This window comes from Gigantopelta aegis, chromosome 4, assembly GCF_016097555.1.
Source record: "Gigantopelta aegis isolate Gae_Host chromosome 4, Gae_host_genome, whole genome shotgun sequence".
NCBI classification, from domain to species: domain Eukaryota; kingdom Metazoa; phylum Mollusca; class Gastropoda; order Neomphalida; family Peltospiridae; genus Gigantopelta; species Gigantopelta aegis.
Genome location: NC_054702.1, coordinates 845,619 through 860,498, shown reverse-complemented (window position 1 = coordinate 860,498; position 14,880 = coordinate 845,619). Strand labels below are relative to the sequence as shown.

The following is a 14,880-nucleotide window of genomic DNA, read 5'->3' as shown; positions in this document are numbered from 1 at the left end:
CAGATGTTTGACACCCAATAGCCGATGGTTAATTAAATTAATCAATGTGCTCTAGTGGTATCGTTAAACAAACAAAAACCTATTGTCACTATTAGTAGCATTACTAGTATTAGCCGATTAAACAAAGTAATATGAGATACGAAAATTGATTTGAATTTTATTAATGTGTGAAGTAAAGTAAGTTACAGTTGTCTAAAAAGGGGTTTAAATGTGGAGCTTTTTTCAGATTTCTAGAGAGAGAGAGAGAGAGAGAGAGAGAGAGAGAGAGAGAGAGAGAGAGAGAGAGAGAGAGAGAGAGAGAGAGAGAGAGAGAGAGAGAGAGAGAGCTATATTAGACTATTAGTTTGTAGTCTACTCGTGGCTGCCCCAAAGAATCACGTTTCACTTTAAGAACTATCCAACCAAGATTAGGAGATTTACTTCTCAAATTCAATTTAAATGTGTCAATTTTTTAAAATGTTATAGACTAATCCTGAGAATATCTGTACCAAGTGTCAGAACGACCCATAAATCGGACGGATGGGCGAACGGACAAATGTGTAACACATTTGTAAAACGTCATAACGGAAAAGAAAGAAATATCTATTTGTTATTAAACTGGATCTGAAAGCATGCACACACTAAATGTTTTTCACAAATTATTTAAAAAATATTAATAAATAAAAAAATTAAAAAAAATTAAAAGAAAAGCAAAATCATAAATTAATTTATTAAAAGATCTTCATAAGTTATCTGAAAGACCCACCACCATCCCCGCTCCCACTTCAAAACTATAAGATTGGTATAAAAACTATACACAAATGAAATAAATAAAAATAAAATAATTAAAAAAACAAAACATAAAAACGATTAGGCATGTCTATAAATAAATACTTACACGTCTCATTTTAATGTATACATAATTTGCCCCTGTAGATCTGGGGTGTCGTTAAACATGCATTCTAATAGTATAATCCAGCGAACAGCAATTTATCTTTGTAATGAAACATAATTTCCAAAGAAGATCACACGCCGTTGTCACTGGTCCCGAGGTCAACTTCTCTTGGTTGATGGCGCAGTGCATTATGGGATATCGGTATAAAAGGTAAATCTCCCGCCTGGTCCCAGCCAGTTCCAAGGTGGACGGTGTGCGAGATATTTATTAATTACTGGAATTGATACAAGTTGTAATGATTGCTGTCGAGTCGGGGGTATCTACACCTTTCCCTCAACCTGACATAGACAACACCGCCATTCTCACCCCGTGTCTGGAAACACAGGTAAGCCCGTTTTTACTAATTTTAGCGATTTGCGAGCATGATGCAATTTATCTTTCAAGTATTTGCCATTATATCAGACATTTAGCATCACACTGAGCATATTTCAACGGTGTTTTCACTTTCAGATTGTAACAGCTCGATTTGTTTTAACACACGGCTGTTTTATCTGATGAAAACGCAAAATTTCGAGAAATCAAACATGTTTTCGGCTTGTCGATGTTGGTTCCCAGCCGCAACTAGCAGTAAAAGTTCTTTCTGGCTCCAACCGTGGGTTTTATAGTCGATGTGACGTCAGAAATCCTAACAGCCAATGAAATGCTGATCATGCCATATCACTCGTGCGCGAGTCGTGTTATTTTAGCCACGTGACCATAACCATAAGTGAACAAGAATGCCACGTGATTCGTGTGGATTTTAGACTCCGCCTACTAAATGACTGACGTTTTGCGTGAGAAAACCGGCTTTATGCGGTTTCTGATTTACTTTACGCATTCAGCCATTCAATGTTAGCTTTGTAGATGTATAGCAAGACATTTTTTATGCGTGCGCGGTTGTTGTTTTTTTACATTATTATTATTATTATTATTATTTTTATACATGATATCAAATTGCGGCAGACCAGTACTGAGTAAATTTTTTGTTCCAGATTAACAAACTGTCATCTTGAGATGGGAGGGAGGAGGCAAGGGAGGCATGTACTGTATTAATTTTTAAAATAAAATACTAGTCCGAACGGACGTAGAAAATGTTCGAAAATATTGACTTCATGTGTGCGCCCCCCCCCCCCCCCCACTTTTTGGCACCTTCCTACGTTCATGGGTTACCATCTCTCTCTCTCTCCCCCCCCCCCCCCCCCCCCCCCCCCCCATAAAATCCTGGCTAGGCCAGTGGTTTGAGAGTCCACCCATGCTCTGGCAACTTTTTTTCTTCTCAATAATACCATCACCCCTAAATATGCAAAGACGTCTTCAGTCAAGGCCAATTTTTAATATTGTTTAACCCAGCTGGTGCCACGAACACTGTAGGGCAGTACTTACCTAGTCAAATGTTAATAGCTTGTGTTGTCGAGAAAGGGGTACATGTTTTTTCACCCACTCAATATAAATGTTAAATAAAGATAAGAATTGAACTGCTCCCCATCCCAACTAGAAATGGTGACCCCACCCCCACCCCTGCTTCATGGTTATTTTGAATAAACTCTACAATTATGTATTTAATTGCTGGGCAAACTGTAAAGTGCTTGAAAGTAATTGTGTGGTGGTAAAGCAATTGTGTGGTGGTAAAAGTACTCATCTGATGTGCGGTCAGCCTGGCTTAATCCCCATAGGGCCAATTGGGCCTTTCTCCTCACTGCCAGTGGTCCACAATTGGTGTGACACAGTTAAAAGTTTGTTTTGTTTAACGACACCACTAGAACACATTGATTTATTAATCATAGGCTGTTTGATGTCAAATATTTCGTAATTTTGACATAATGTCTTTAGAGAGGAAACCCGCTATATTTTTCCATTAGTAGCAAGGGATCTTTTATATGAACCATCCCATAGACAGGACAGTATATGCCACAAACTTTGATATACCAGTCGTCAAGCACTGACTGGAATGAGAAATAGCCTAATGGGAACACCAACGTGGATCGATCCCAGACTGACAGCGCATCAAGCGAAGCACTTTATTAAGTGGTTACGTTCTGCCCCTGCTATAACAAAGGCCAGTGGTGTGTGTGTGTGTGTGTGTATATATACTGTTCTGTCTATGGGATGCTGGGTATAAAAGTCCTTGTTGTGAATCGAAAAGAGTAACCCATTGTGTGGCGGAATCAGGCTTTCTCTTATTATGTGTGGTCCTTGACCATATGTCTAACAGTGCCATATAACCGTAATTAAAATGTGTTGAGAGCATCGTTAAATAAAACATTCTTTCCTTCCATGTCTGGCACCACCTACTGGTTGTGTAGAAATGTTCCTGCCAATCCTGGTACTGTACTATCTGTGTCTGTCACGCGTGTTTACAAATGACATACTTTCATTGATCATTATCTGTTTATTTTCAGGGGTTGCGTGATTTCTTAGATGATCCAGCATCCTTAGACGCTGACTTTGATCCGACCGTAGCTCTTGAGGAGCTTTTCCGTTACCTAGGTGACGAGCCTCCAAAATATGGAGGATCCGTGTCAGAGCTCGGAACTAGCGTGGACGCTCCCGCTATGCCCGTTGGTCCTCACTGGCGCCCGATCATGCATGACATGCACAGTTCGACAAGCCCCAGCGACGACGGGTTTGACTTCTCCAGCCTGCTCGACTTGCCACAGTCACTTCCACACAACATATCGGCATATCCCGCAACGCCCGATGTCGAAATGCCGTTGTCAAAACCGGTTCAGGATCCAACCCCGCCCCAGAGTCCGTTCCGCCAGCCACTGTCGATGCCGCCCAGTCCGATGTCGACCAGCGAGGAGGACGAGAAGTCGAACATCCCGCGACACAAACGCCCGGCACACAAGAGGGCTGAGGTGAAACGACGTGGAAAAATCAAGGTTTTTAAATACATTAAACTAGTATTTGTGTAGCTAGTATTCAACACAAACGCCCGTCGCACGAGGGCTGAGGTGAAACGATGCGGCAAAATCAAGGTTTTTAAATACATTAAACTAGTATTTGTGTAGCTAGTATTCGACACAAACGCCCGGCACACAAGAGGGCTGAGGTGAAACGACGCGGCAAAATCAAGGTTTTTAAATACATTAAACTAGTATTTGTGTAGCTAGTATTTGACACAAACGCCCGGCACACAAAAGGGCTGAGGTGAAACGAAGCAGCAAAATCAAGTAGCATTTGGATTTCAATATGAGTAATGATACTTCCAGTTGAGAGACCACAACAAAATGGTAAAAGTTATGCAAACACCTGTACCTACTGTCACCCCAACAAATGGGTTGTCTGAACACACCCATGTCTGGAATTCTGTATGTTGTGCCCGTGCAATGCGTTCTCACCATGGGTATAAAGATGTGCATGATTGCCATCCACATTTTCACGCACACTTCAGTTGTATACTAATTATGTAGTAAGTTTTTTTCTGCGTTTATTAACAATATTTCTGTTTGGTTCATTGACTATACTTGAGGATTGAAAAAATTGCAGGAGGCCAATAGACAAAATACAACTATTTTGTGTGTGGAGGAAGTACATTCTATCAGAATATTAATCATCTGGTCCTAGTTTCTTGACTCACAATAATATTAATAAAGATAGAATATTGTTTTGAACTGTATTTTGTTTGTTGCAGACCAAAATTGATGACTTAAAAGAAATATTGCCACTGATGCAGAACCAAAGAAAAAGTGAAACTGTGATACTGAACCGAGGTAAGAGAATGTTCTAGTTTGGGGACCAACTAATGTTGTATAATCTTTATAGCTTTACAGCACAGTAGGTAGGTTCTGAGAAAGGCATTCTTTCCTCACACCAGGTTCCACCACCTGTTCCGTCACTGTCGGCTAGTTTTGGGGTGGGGTCAGTCTGGTTACCTATATCTCCCCATCGGTGGTTTGCATGATCTTAAACCACATCACGGTGCCTGGCCGAGACAGAGTGCGCTCCTCAGTTCTTTGATACAATGATATCTCTTGACAGTTATTGTTGTTGTAACCGAGTAGATATGTTAAACAGTGTCCGATATGGGCACTTTGACCAAAATTCTGACCTATCTCCCTATTTTAGCGGCTGAATTCTGTCGCCAACTCAAAATGGATATGGGAAGGCATGGCAAGGAAAGGGAATTCCTACGAGCTGAGATTGTCGCCTTGGGTGCCGAAATTGAGTAAGTGCTCCTTGTTCAGCCAATGACTGTTTGAATTTTTGTCACATGTGGGTGAGTTGATTCCCGGTCAAGTGAGTGTGTGTTTTGAAAATCTAACCCAAGAAACGTCTTTTTTTGCAGGTGTGTTGTGTTTAGCTATATTAATATTAGTACTCGTTAATTATTGGGGGTTGAACATTTCTTAGTTGTAATACTAGGAAGGTGGGTGAAGTTAATATCCAGTTTGTTTCTTGTTTTACAGATCACTATCTTAATCTGATGTCTTACAGATTGATTAATTTATCTGTATTTTTTTTTTATTACTTCTTTTTTTAGTGAAATATATTTTCACATTATTGTTGAGTTAAAATAAATCTGTTAATATTGGTCTGCTAGTCTAGTTTCCTGCGAGGTATTTGTTTCTGCTGTTCATCTGTAAAGCATTGTTCTGGTTTCTTTTGTAGCAATTTCCAGAAAGAGCTGCCGGCGGTGGGAATAGAAGCCGGGCCACACGATACGAAGACCATGGAAGAGCGGTACACGGAGTACATGCGGAGAGAGGTGAAGAAGAACTGGAAGTTCTGGATTGTATCCTTCACGTGTGTCATTTACCAATCAGCTGGTTGGGCAGGCCTTGAAATAATATTATATTGGTCCAGAATGAGTCAAATCGGAGGCCAGATGGCGTCCAGAATGAGTCAAATCGGAGGCCGGTTGGCGTCCAGAATGAGTCAAATCGGAGGCCAGTTAGAAGTCGTAGGTGATTACAAAAAATATTTTTTAGTCTTCAGCTAGACCAAAAAAACCAACCATTTTTATTGGGGGGTGGGGGGGGAGAGCTTGTGAAATTGTGCATATTTAGGTATGGGGTATGGTGCTATGCTGTTTTTGTTAGTGCCAGTAAGGCAGTGGTGGGAACAGATTGCACGAATAGTTCATGTGGAACCGTGCACAGGAATCTATTTGCTGTTGGTGCAAAACTATTTAGTGCTAAAAAGCATCTTCTTTCTTTAATGTAATAAACATTTTATTTCATTACAGGTGTATGTTGTGTTGTAAATTATTTCAAGAATCGGTTATGCAGTGAAAAAGGGTAACACAAAACTAATTTTCATAACCCATTAATATATTGTATTTGTTACATTGTTAGTTTTCTTTAACAGTTGACAGTTCAGTTTCATAGCGAGGCCGTTGTTTGACGCGTACAATAAAAGTGTCTCCACTTCAACAATGCGAGATTTCCTGGCGACCATTGGTCAGTGGACTCGAAATACTCTCGGACTACTCAACCTTAGATCAGGTAGCATGTTTTGTCTTTGTCTTGTACAATCTGTAGTAGTAAAACTTTCAAAAAGCACACACCCCAGCTTTTGATATATTACATGACTTAAAAAAAACTCGGCCTGCGAAAAGCAAAAAGCGGTCCATTTTTGTACATCTAGCAGGTGAAATAGATATTCATTTATAAAAACCATTAAAACGTTGCAGGTCATTTTTCAAGAGATGATGTATGTACAATTGTCTCATCTGCTATTTAGCCCGTGATATTGTTATATTTTAATTCCATAATACTCTTGAGGTCATCGTTTTTCACATTATCCGAAACCCTCATCTCAATGCGTGCTGTCTTTATTTCCACAAGGCCTTATTTTTTTCCTTACAACATTTTTTTTTTCAGCAGCTATTTTAAAAACAACAGCAGGCCATATTTTACTTTCTATTTCGAGTTCTGTATTAGTTTTGGAATACAGGAGTACAGGTTGTGACAAATCCTAATGGGTCCACCGAATGTTGTACACCCTGTAAATATTGACACCATGGATGAATGTGGCACCACTAAGCTGGTCTCACCTTGCATATAACTGGAACCACCGAATGTTGTACACCCTGTAAATATTGACACCTTGGATGAATGTGGCACCACTAAGCTGGTCTCACCTTGCATATAACTGGAACCAAGTGCTGCTCTAGACCCTAGTTGTAATAGGTTTCTTATAACAGTTCAAGTTAACAGTTTAATGAGTGTATCATGCAACAAACTCTAATACCATGATATTTATGTGATTGTTATTGTGTTTCAGTTGTCATGAAAGGAGTTCTCCGTATCAGCATGGAGACGGATGTGATGGCCAACCCCGGACGTTTGCCCCAGGAGGCGATGGCTGCCGTGTCGTCCTAGGACAGGTTCCTCTCGGGGCGTTCTCGAGATGATGCACGTTTGTACATATTGTACAGAAACTATTTTTTATTGGTGTACAGAGACCGAGTCAGAGTAGAACATGGGACCTGCAGTGAGAAAGTGGCTCTTACAACTCTTTTTGTTCAGTTTTCATCAAATTGTAAAAAAAAACTTATAAGGAAAAAAGTATAATTTGTTATCAAGTAAATAAGTTAATTGTTTTTCGACATAAAAACTTGACTTTCAGATGTTGAATTGTGGTGCTGTAAACCGAAATGCTAAATACTCATAGCTATTGTTGTGTAGCATTAAAGTCATGTGTAGTGTATTTTAGGGGTTGTACCGCGGCTGAGTTATCATACTGGAGATTGTCACTTTACTAGCCCGTGTGCCAGGGTCAGTGCTTTGTTTATCGGTGTTCGGTATAGATTAACTTGTTGGTAAAATGGATATGGGGGGGGGGGGGGGGGGGGGGGACCTCAAAGTTTTTATTACATGTTGCTAGACTCCATTAACTTATTTATTCAGCACTATTCTCTAAAGGTCGTGTAGCTTTTTTAAATACAAGAATTTCCAATCTGAAAGTCAAACCCCTCTTATATCATGTTTTGGGGTTTTTAATTATTATTTATTGTACATGTATGTACATTTAAATAAATCATGTATACACTTTTTTTTTCATCATAAACATGACCATGTCTGGTGTCTCAGGAATTCTGTTTGAAATATTGTCTCTAGTTTCGTATTCATGACATGGTTCTATTCACAAATTGAGCTCATCAAAATTTGTCATTCTGGAAACTCTACGAACACCTTGGCCAGTTATTAAAATTACATAGGTTTTGGTGGGGGGAGGGAGGAGTGGGGCCAGTTATTAAAATTACATAGGTTTTGGTGGGGGGAGGGAGGTGTGGGGCCAGTTATTAAAATTACATAGGTTTTACTTATGTTTGTGCTGAGGTGTTAGGGGTGGTAAAAGTGTTCAGCTTACAATGAAAATGCTGAAACAATGTTGTTCAAATCTGGCAATCCATTGTTGCAGTGCAAACTTGGTAAATGGCCACCTGAAATCTTAGAAATTCCATATGTTGAATTCATCCATTAACCAATGAAGAATAAATACTACATTATTTGTTGAACTTAAATTTTATTCATTTGCCACCGATACAGGGTTTTTATCATCTTTAAAAGTAGCACGTTGTTTGAGAACAGTATATTTACTCCATGCACAGTTTATAACTAAGCATGAAAAATGGGCAGCAGTAAACGTTAAAAATCACTGCCTACTAATGAACACACTGCGATACATTTGTAATTGGTCGAATCAGGTTGTATTTTGCTTGCCAGCATTCTTCATTGTGTAGTGTCTACCTTGTCGGTGAAATCAAATCCAGGTTTTTTCCTTCCAAGTTGGTGATAATCAAGATGCTGTTTCACGACTAGCATATTGCGGAGTCAATCAAATGAACACCTTCAGTTTACAGAGGAATGACAGGTTTTTACACATTTAATGATCATGTCCAAATCAATGTCTATTTTGTACAGATTAGAACATCTAGGTTTACAAACAAATATAACAAGTGTATTTGTACTGTGTTTTATATGTTTCTTTCACTCCATACTCTACAAAGATTATAAATTGAAATAATTCTGGTTTGAATTGAATATTAAGTTAAAAATGAATTTCACTTTTAAAAAATGTAGACATTTTGAGCATTATAAGTATCTGTATTCTAGTTCGAGATAGTCGGCCAATGGCATACTATTGTATGCGGTCTTTTGAAGTATATTTTGTTGAACACTTTTACGTTCAAATTCCGCATGTCAATGTGAATTTTGGTTGCTACAGTATTTCTACATTGATCGTGCTTGTTAACTGTTTGTGAGTATTTACAGCAGTACATGTTTTAAGTTAATAAAATGTATTTTATAATTATTTATGTCTTGTTTTATTTTTCTGATTGAACTGGATCTAGCTCATTGGGTAGAGTGCTCGCCTGAGGTGCTTTGGTGGCACAATCAAACTTTATTGTTTGTCTTTCTTCTTATCCCAACCAGTGCCTTTTAACCCGTATATCAAAGGCTGTGATATGTGCTGTTATGTCTGGGAAAGTACAGATACGTAAAAGGTCCCATGCTGCTAATGGAAATATGTAGCATGTTCCCCTTAAGACTATGTGTCAATATTTTCCATATGTTTGACATCCAATAGCCGATGATTAATTAATCAACAGGTTCTAGTAGTATCACAGGCCCTTGGGAACTATATCTGCAGTTGAAGGGGGTGTGGGAACAAACCATATTAAACTTTTATTTATACAGTGTATGGTCTACTAATAACTGATTGTGTGTGAGACCGTGTATTCATAAAGAAGAACTCCACAAGGCTCAATGGGTAGGTGTCAACCACTTGCACCGACTAGTGATCCATAACTGGTTCAACAAAGGCCATGGTTTGTGCTATTCTGCCTGTGGAAAGCGCAAATAAAAGATCCCTTGCTGCTAATCGGAAAGAGTAGCCCATGTAGTGGCGACAGCGGGTTTCCTCTCAAAATCTGTGGTCCTTGACCATATGTCTGACGCCATATAACCGTAAATAAAAAACGTGTTGAGTGCGTCGTTAAATAAAACATTTCTTTCTTTCATAGAGAATAATACATGAGTGGCCGTTAGATACCATTTGCCTTATGAGTCATTTCAAAATGTATCTAACGAGCGAAATCGAGTTTGATACGTTTTCGAACGAGTAACATTTCTTACACATCCTAAAAAAAACCAATCTAATTAAAATTAGCTCCACTATTGCATGTGGATCTAATAGCAGCCAGTTGGAGCTCATGTCCACCAATCAAAACCTTACCTGCAGAATCATGCCAGTGAATTGAAAATAATTCGAAAACATTCCGAATTATCCTGAGGGTATACGACATGTTTCATGTGAATTACGAATGCCTTATTTAGACCAGTAGAACTAATTTTAATCAGATTGCTAACAACACTGCATAGTCTCCAATGTTCAAGTAACATTTCGTCTGTAAATAATAATTTAAATATTGACCAGTCACACTTCGCCTTTTATAACTTTATTTGGGAGCATACAAATTCTAAAAATATCGGGCGAGTCTATTTTAGTGGCCGCAGTACAGCGAACCATACCAATACGTACGGGATGGGTTATCAGTCTTCAATTTTACATTACAAATTATTTATTTATTAAAAAAACAAAACTAAATCAGTCTTCAGTTTTACATTACAAATTATTTATTTTATAAAATAAAACATGTTTTAAAGCATTCGTAATTCACACGAAACATGTATACCCTCAGGGTAATTCGGAATGTTTCAAATTATTTTTAAATCACTGGCATGATTCTGCAAGTACGGTTTTGATTGGTGGACATGAGCTCCAACTGGCTGCTGTTAGATCCACATGTAATAGTGGAGCTAATTTTAATTAGATTGTAAAAAAAAAAAACCTAGGTTTGTTAGCAAATTTTAACATCGTTTTCGACTAAAAGTTATTTACAGCCTTTGCACTTACACGCCACAGAAAAATGATTGTCAGGCTAACTATAGTCACAGTGTAATTGATTTCGATCGTGCTGTTTTTTTCATTGGATGTATGGCATTGGTGACCTGGTCATCACCTAGAAGAAGCCAGTCGTACAGTATTTCTTGATGTCTTTAAAACACGTACATGTCTTAACAAGTATGTGTTATCAAAACTAACGAATGATGTTCTCACCGACGGGTGTGTAAGAAATCACGATTCAAACCCTGTCCTGGGCATGTTGCCAGCCTTCGTTTATTTAGCCTAAATTTAGCCTAATAAAGATAACAACGTGCTTATTTGTGTGTGGATAATTTTTGGCATGCTTCCATCAGAGAATTGTTTAAGAACGCCTGTCGTGGGCACAATCTCTGACTTCGCAAGTGTTTTTTCCATAACGGGGAGGGAATTTATGTAACATGTTTGTGGATTGTTTTATTCACCGAGCGAGAACGAGGGGTATAAAACGATACCAAACGAGTTTCATATATTTCTTGTGGTACTTGTGCAAATGTTATAATTTATTTATTATCCATTTACTGGTTTATAACAAACGTTAAATCATTGTAATCCTTCACAATCGATGTTGATAACGTTCACCCATATGGTCTACAATAAACGGTTACATAAATATCGTATTTTCCCGCGTTATCTTTAAGGCATGGGTACTTGAAAACTGCTATGACATACGTCTGACGTCACTAGCGCAGCTGCTAGTTCGCGGCAGTCGCGGCTGTGAAATTGACACGATTCAGCGTACTTGCAATTTAACAATTATATTACGTTCCAGCCAATGCACCACCAGGCTAGCCAATAAACAGAATGAATGAATGATTGAATAACGACACTCCAGCACGAAAAATACATCGGCTATTGGGTGTCAAACTATGGTAAAGGCAACTCTAAAGTGATGATCAACATTATTAATATAAAAATTCAACAGTTAAATAAAAACACAGTGTAAAGAACTGTGCAAAAATACAAATATCACAGATAGGTAATATTAAAATGTAGAATAAAAGTCAGTATCACGTAAAAATTGTAAAAAATTCTGGATGGAATCGAAATGATTCCATCACATTTCTCTGACCAAAATAGTTTCTTTCAAATGCTTACACTCCACCAAAATGTGGTGCACCATCAGAGTACACTGACAATGCACACACTGAGGTGGAGGATTTTTCTTTAAGATAAACGAATGAGTTAAATATGTATGACCGATGTGAGCACGACACAATACTATTTCATCCTTCCTGCATTGTATAGGAGGACTGCCACTCCCAAGACTGGCTTGATGGCATGTAGCTTGTTCGAAAAGATAAATTGGTTGATACCATGTTTAAAATCAGTATAAGGTACACCAACCCTGGCATGAGGCAAATCCAAAGCAGACTCCAATAAACAGCTGCACATAGTGTAAATATGTATCTGTGTTATTTAAAAACAATACGTATATAGAAAATAGTATACGAATATGCTGATTACATACTAGTATGTAAAATGTTTGGATGTCAAACATAGACAATAGTATACGAATATGCTGATTGTTTACTAATATGTAAAATGTTTGGATGTCAAACATTTGTTAATTTCGACTCGTAGTCTTTAGAGGAAACCCGTTAGGCCTATTACATTTCTCCATTAGCAGCAAGGGATTTTGTGTGTGTGTGTGTGTGTGTGCGCACGTTTTCCACAGACAGGCACTGGTTAAGAGTTACAAAACGCAGCAGGCGGGCGACCTACAGACGGGGATAGATCCGGCCCCCAGTTAATAATTAGGCTCCACGAATTTCGCGGATCTTAGCACTAATACCTATATACGATATGTAAGTTTTCAAATTTGCATTTGATATACAGTGGATATCACAATTCCAGTTAAACACGTGATAAAAACAGAGACATAAATTGTATAGCTGTATATGGATACGGTTTTTTTCTACGTTCATGTTATTAAATTTGTTTTATTTATTTTGTAAATTTATTTTGACTATAGTCAGAACGTATAAATAAATAAATCTTTTAATTTTAATATTGGTGGCGACGATGTGAGAGGAATGGAACCCCTAACATGATTGACTCCCTCCAGTGATATAGATCTATAACCTACATTTTAATGGTTTGCGTGATATAGATCTATAAACTACATTTTAATGGTTTACGTGATATAGATCTATAACCTACATTTTAATGGTTTGCGTGATATAGATCTAAACCTACATTTTAATGGTTTACGTGATATAGATCTATAACCTACATTTTAATGGTTTACGTGATATAGATATATAACCTACATTTTAATGGTTTGCGTGATATAGATCTAAACCTACATTTTAATGGTTTGCGTGATATAGATCTATAACCTACAGTTTAATGGTTTACGTGATATAGATCTATAACCTACAGTTTAATGGTTTGCGTGATATAGATCTATAACCTACATTTTAATGGTTTACGTGATATAGATCTATAACCTACATTTTAATGGTTTACGTGATATAGATCTATAACCTACAGTTTAATGGTTTGCGTGATATAGATCTATAACCTACAGTTTAATGGTTTGCGTGATATAGATCTATAACCTACATTTTAATGGTTTGCGTGATATAGATCTATAACCTACATTTTAATGGTTTACGTGATATAGATCTATAACCTACAGTTTAATGGTTTGCGAAATATAGATGTATAAACTACATTTTAATGATTTACGTGATATAGATCTATAAACTACATTATAATGGTTTACGTACTATGTCTATTGTTTCCACCGCCACCATTTCATTTTCATTTCAACTTATCTTCGTGCTTATATTCAATTAAGGTTCAAGCACGCTGTCCTGGGCACACACCTCAGCTATCTGGGCTGTCTGTCCGGAACAGTGAGTTAGTTGTTAGTGAGAGAGAAGAGGGTGTAGTGGTCTTACACCTACGCATTGAGTCGTTAAAACTCACTCTGGGTGAGAGCCGATACTAGGCTGCGAACCCTGTACCTACCACCCAATATCACAGTTTAGGCCTAGGCTACTCATAATGAAGGAATGTGCTGACAGTGTCAGAAACCTCACACATTTCACATGCCATCTACATGACCTACATGTATCTAACATAATATAACTTAGGGATGGAGTGGGGGGGGGGGGGGTTATGAAAATAGAAGAAGATAGTACAAACGAGTTTTCTTCAGCTAACAAAAATAGGTAATAAAAATTAGACATTTTTAAACTAAAAAAGACATGTTTTTGTATTCCTACATTTTAAGCATTTTTGGCGTGCAATCACGGACACATATTTAGTTACACACTCTGCATGCTCGTGGCATAGACCCTGTGCCTGTGTACATAATATACCTGAACCATACACTTTCCTACTTAGCTTAAAATAACTCGCAGGGAAAGTGGCAATAAAACTTGAGGGCGCAGTAAAATAATACTAGCCCAGTAAATAGAGAATAATACATGAGTGTTCGTTAGATACCATTTATCTCACAACGAGTTGTTTTAAAATGTATCTAACGTCAGTTTGATACGTTTTTAAACAACGAGTTGTGAGATAAATGATATCTAATGGACACGAATGTATTATTCTATTTCTTGCATGTCCTCAAAAAAACATGTTTTAACATCTTTTTCTACTAAAAGTTATTTATAGCCGTTGCACTTGTAGCTGACTTACGCGTCACAGACACACGAATGTCACAGTGTAATCGATTTCGACTGTGTTGTTTTTTATTGGATGCATGGCACTGGTGACCTGGTCATCACTTTTGAGCAGCCAGTTCTCACCAACGGGTGTATAAGAAAGTAGTTTATCTAACAAGAACACCTTTTCTTATTTGTCCTGGAGACGGGGGTACTGCATCTCGCAGCCCAGTAATGGACGGCCATGAACACAAATAAAGAAATATAATTCCTGTTGTTCTCTTACACCCGTGTAGCTATCTATATACAGGCTTCGTAATGTGTTTAAGGAAAGGCTTACCTGCATTATCTGTTCTTTGCTTCACCTCCATGCATGTAGGGTTTCTGGTAGTCTCGCTTTTTAAATATAGCGCTGGGACGATTGCCTATAATAGGTGTGCGTTACTTTGG

At 38.0% G+C, this 14,880-nt stretch overlaps 1 protein-coding gene across 1 annotated transcript; it reads left to right on the top strand.

Moving 5' to 3' along the window:
- The first annotated feature begins 1,038 nt into the window (after positions 1 to 1,038).
- On the top strand, positions 1,039 to 9,175 carry LOC121372436 (carbohydrate-responsive element-binding protein-like). Its single transcript, XM_041498741.1, has 8 exons — positions 1,039 to 1,259; positions 3,313 to 3,795; positions 4,548 to 4,626; positions 4,982 to 5,081; positions 5,525 to 5,648; positions 6,231 to 6,360; positions 7,142 to 8,078; positions 8,177 to 9,175. Exons 1-7 carry the CDS (start codon positions 1,170 to 1,172, stop codon positions 7,237 to 7,239), a joined length of 1,104 nt encoding a protein of 367 aa, XP_041354675.1. The 5' UTR covers positions 1,039 to 1,169; the 3' UTR covers positions 7,240 to 8,078; positions 8,177 to 9,175.
- Positions 9,176 to 14,880: the final 5,705 nt, after the last annotated feature.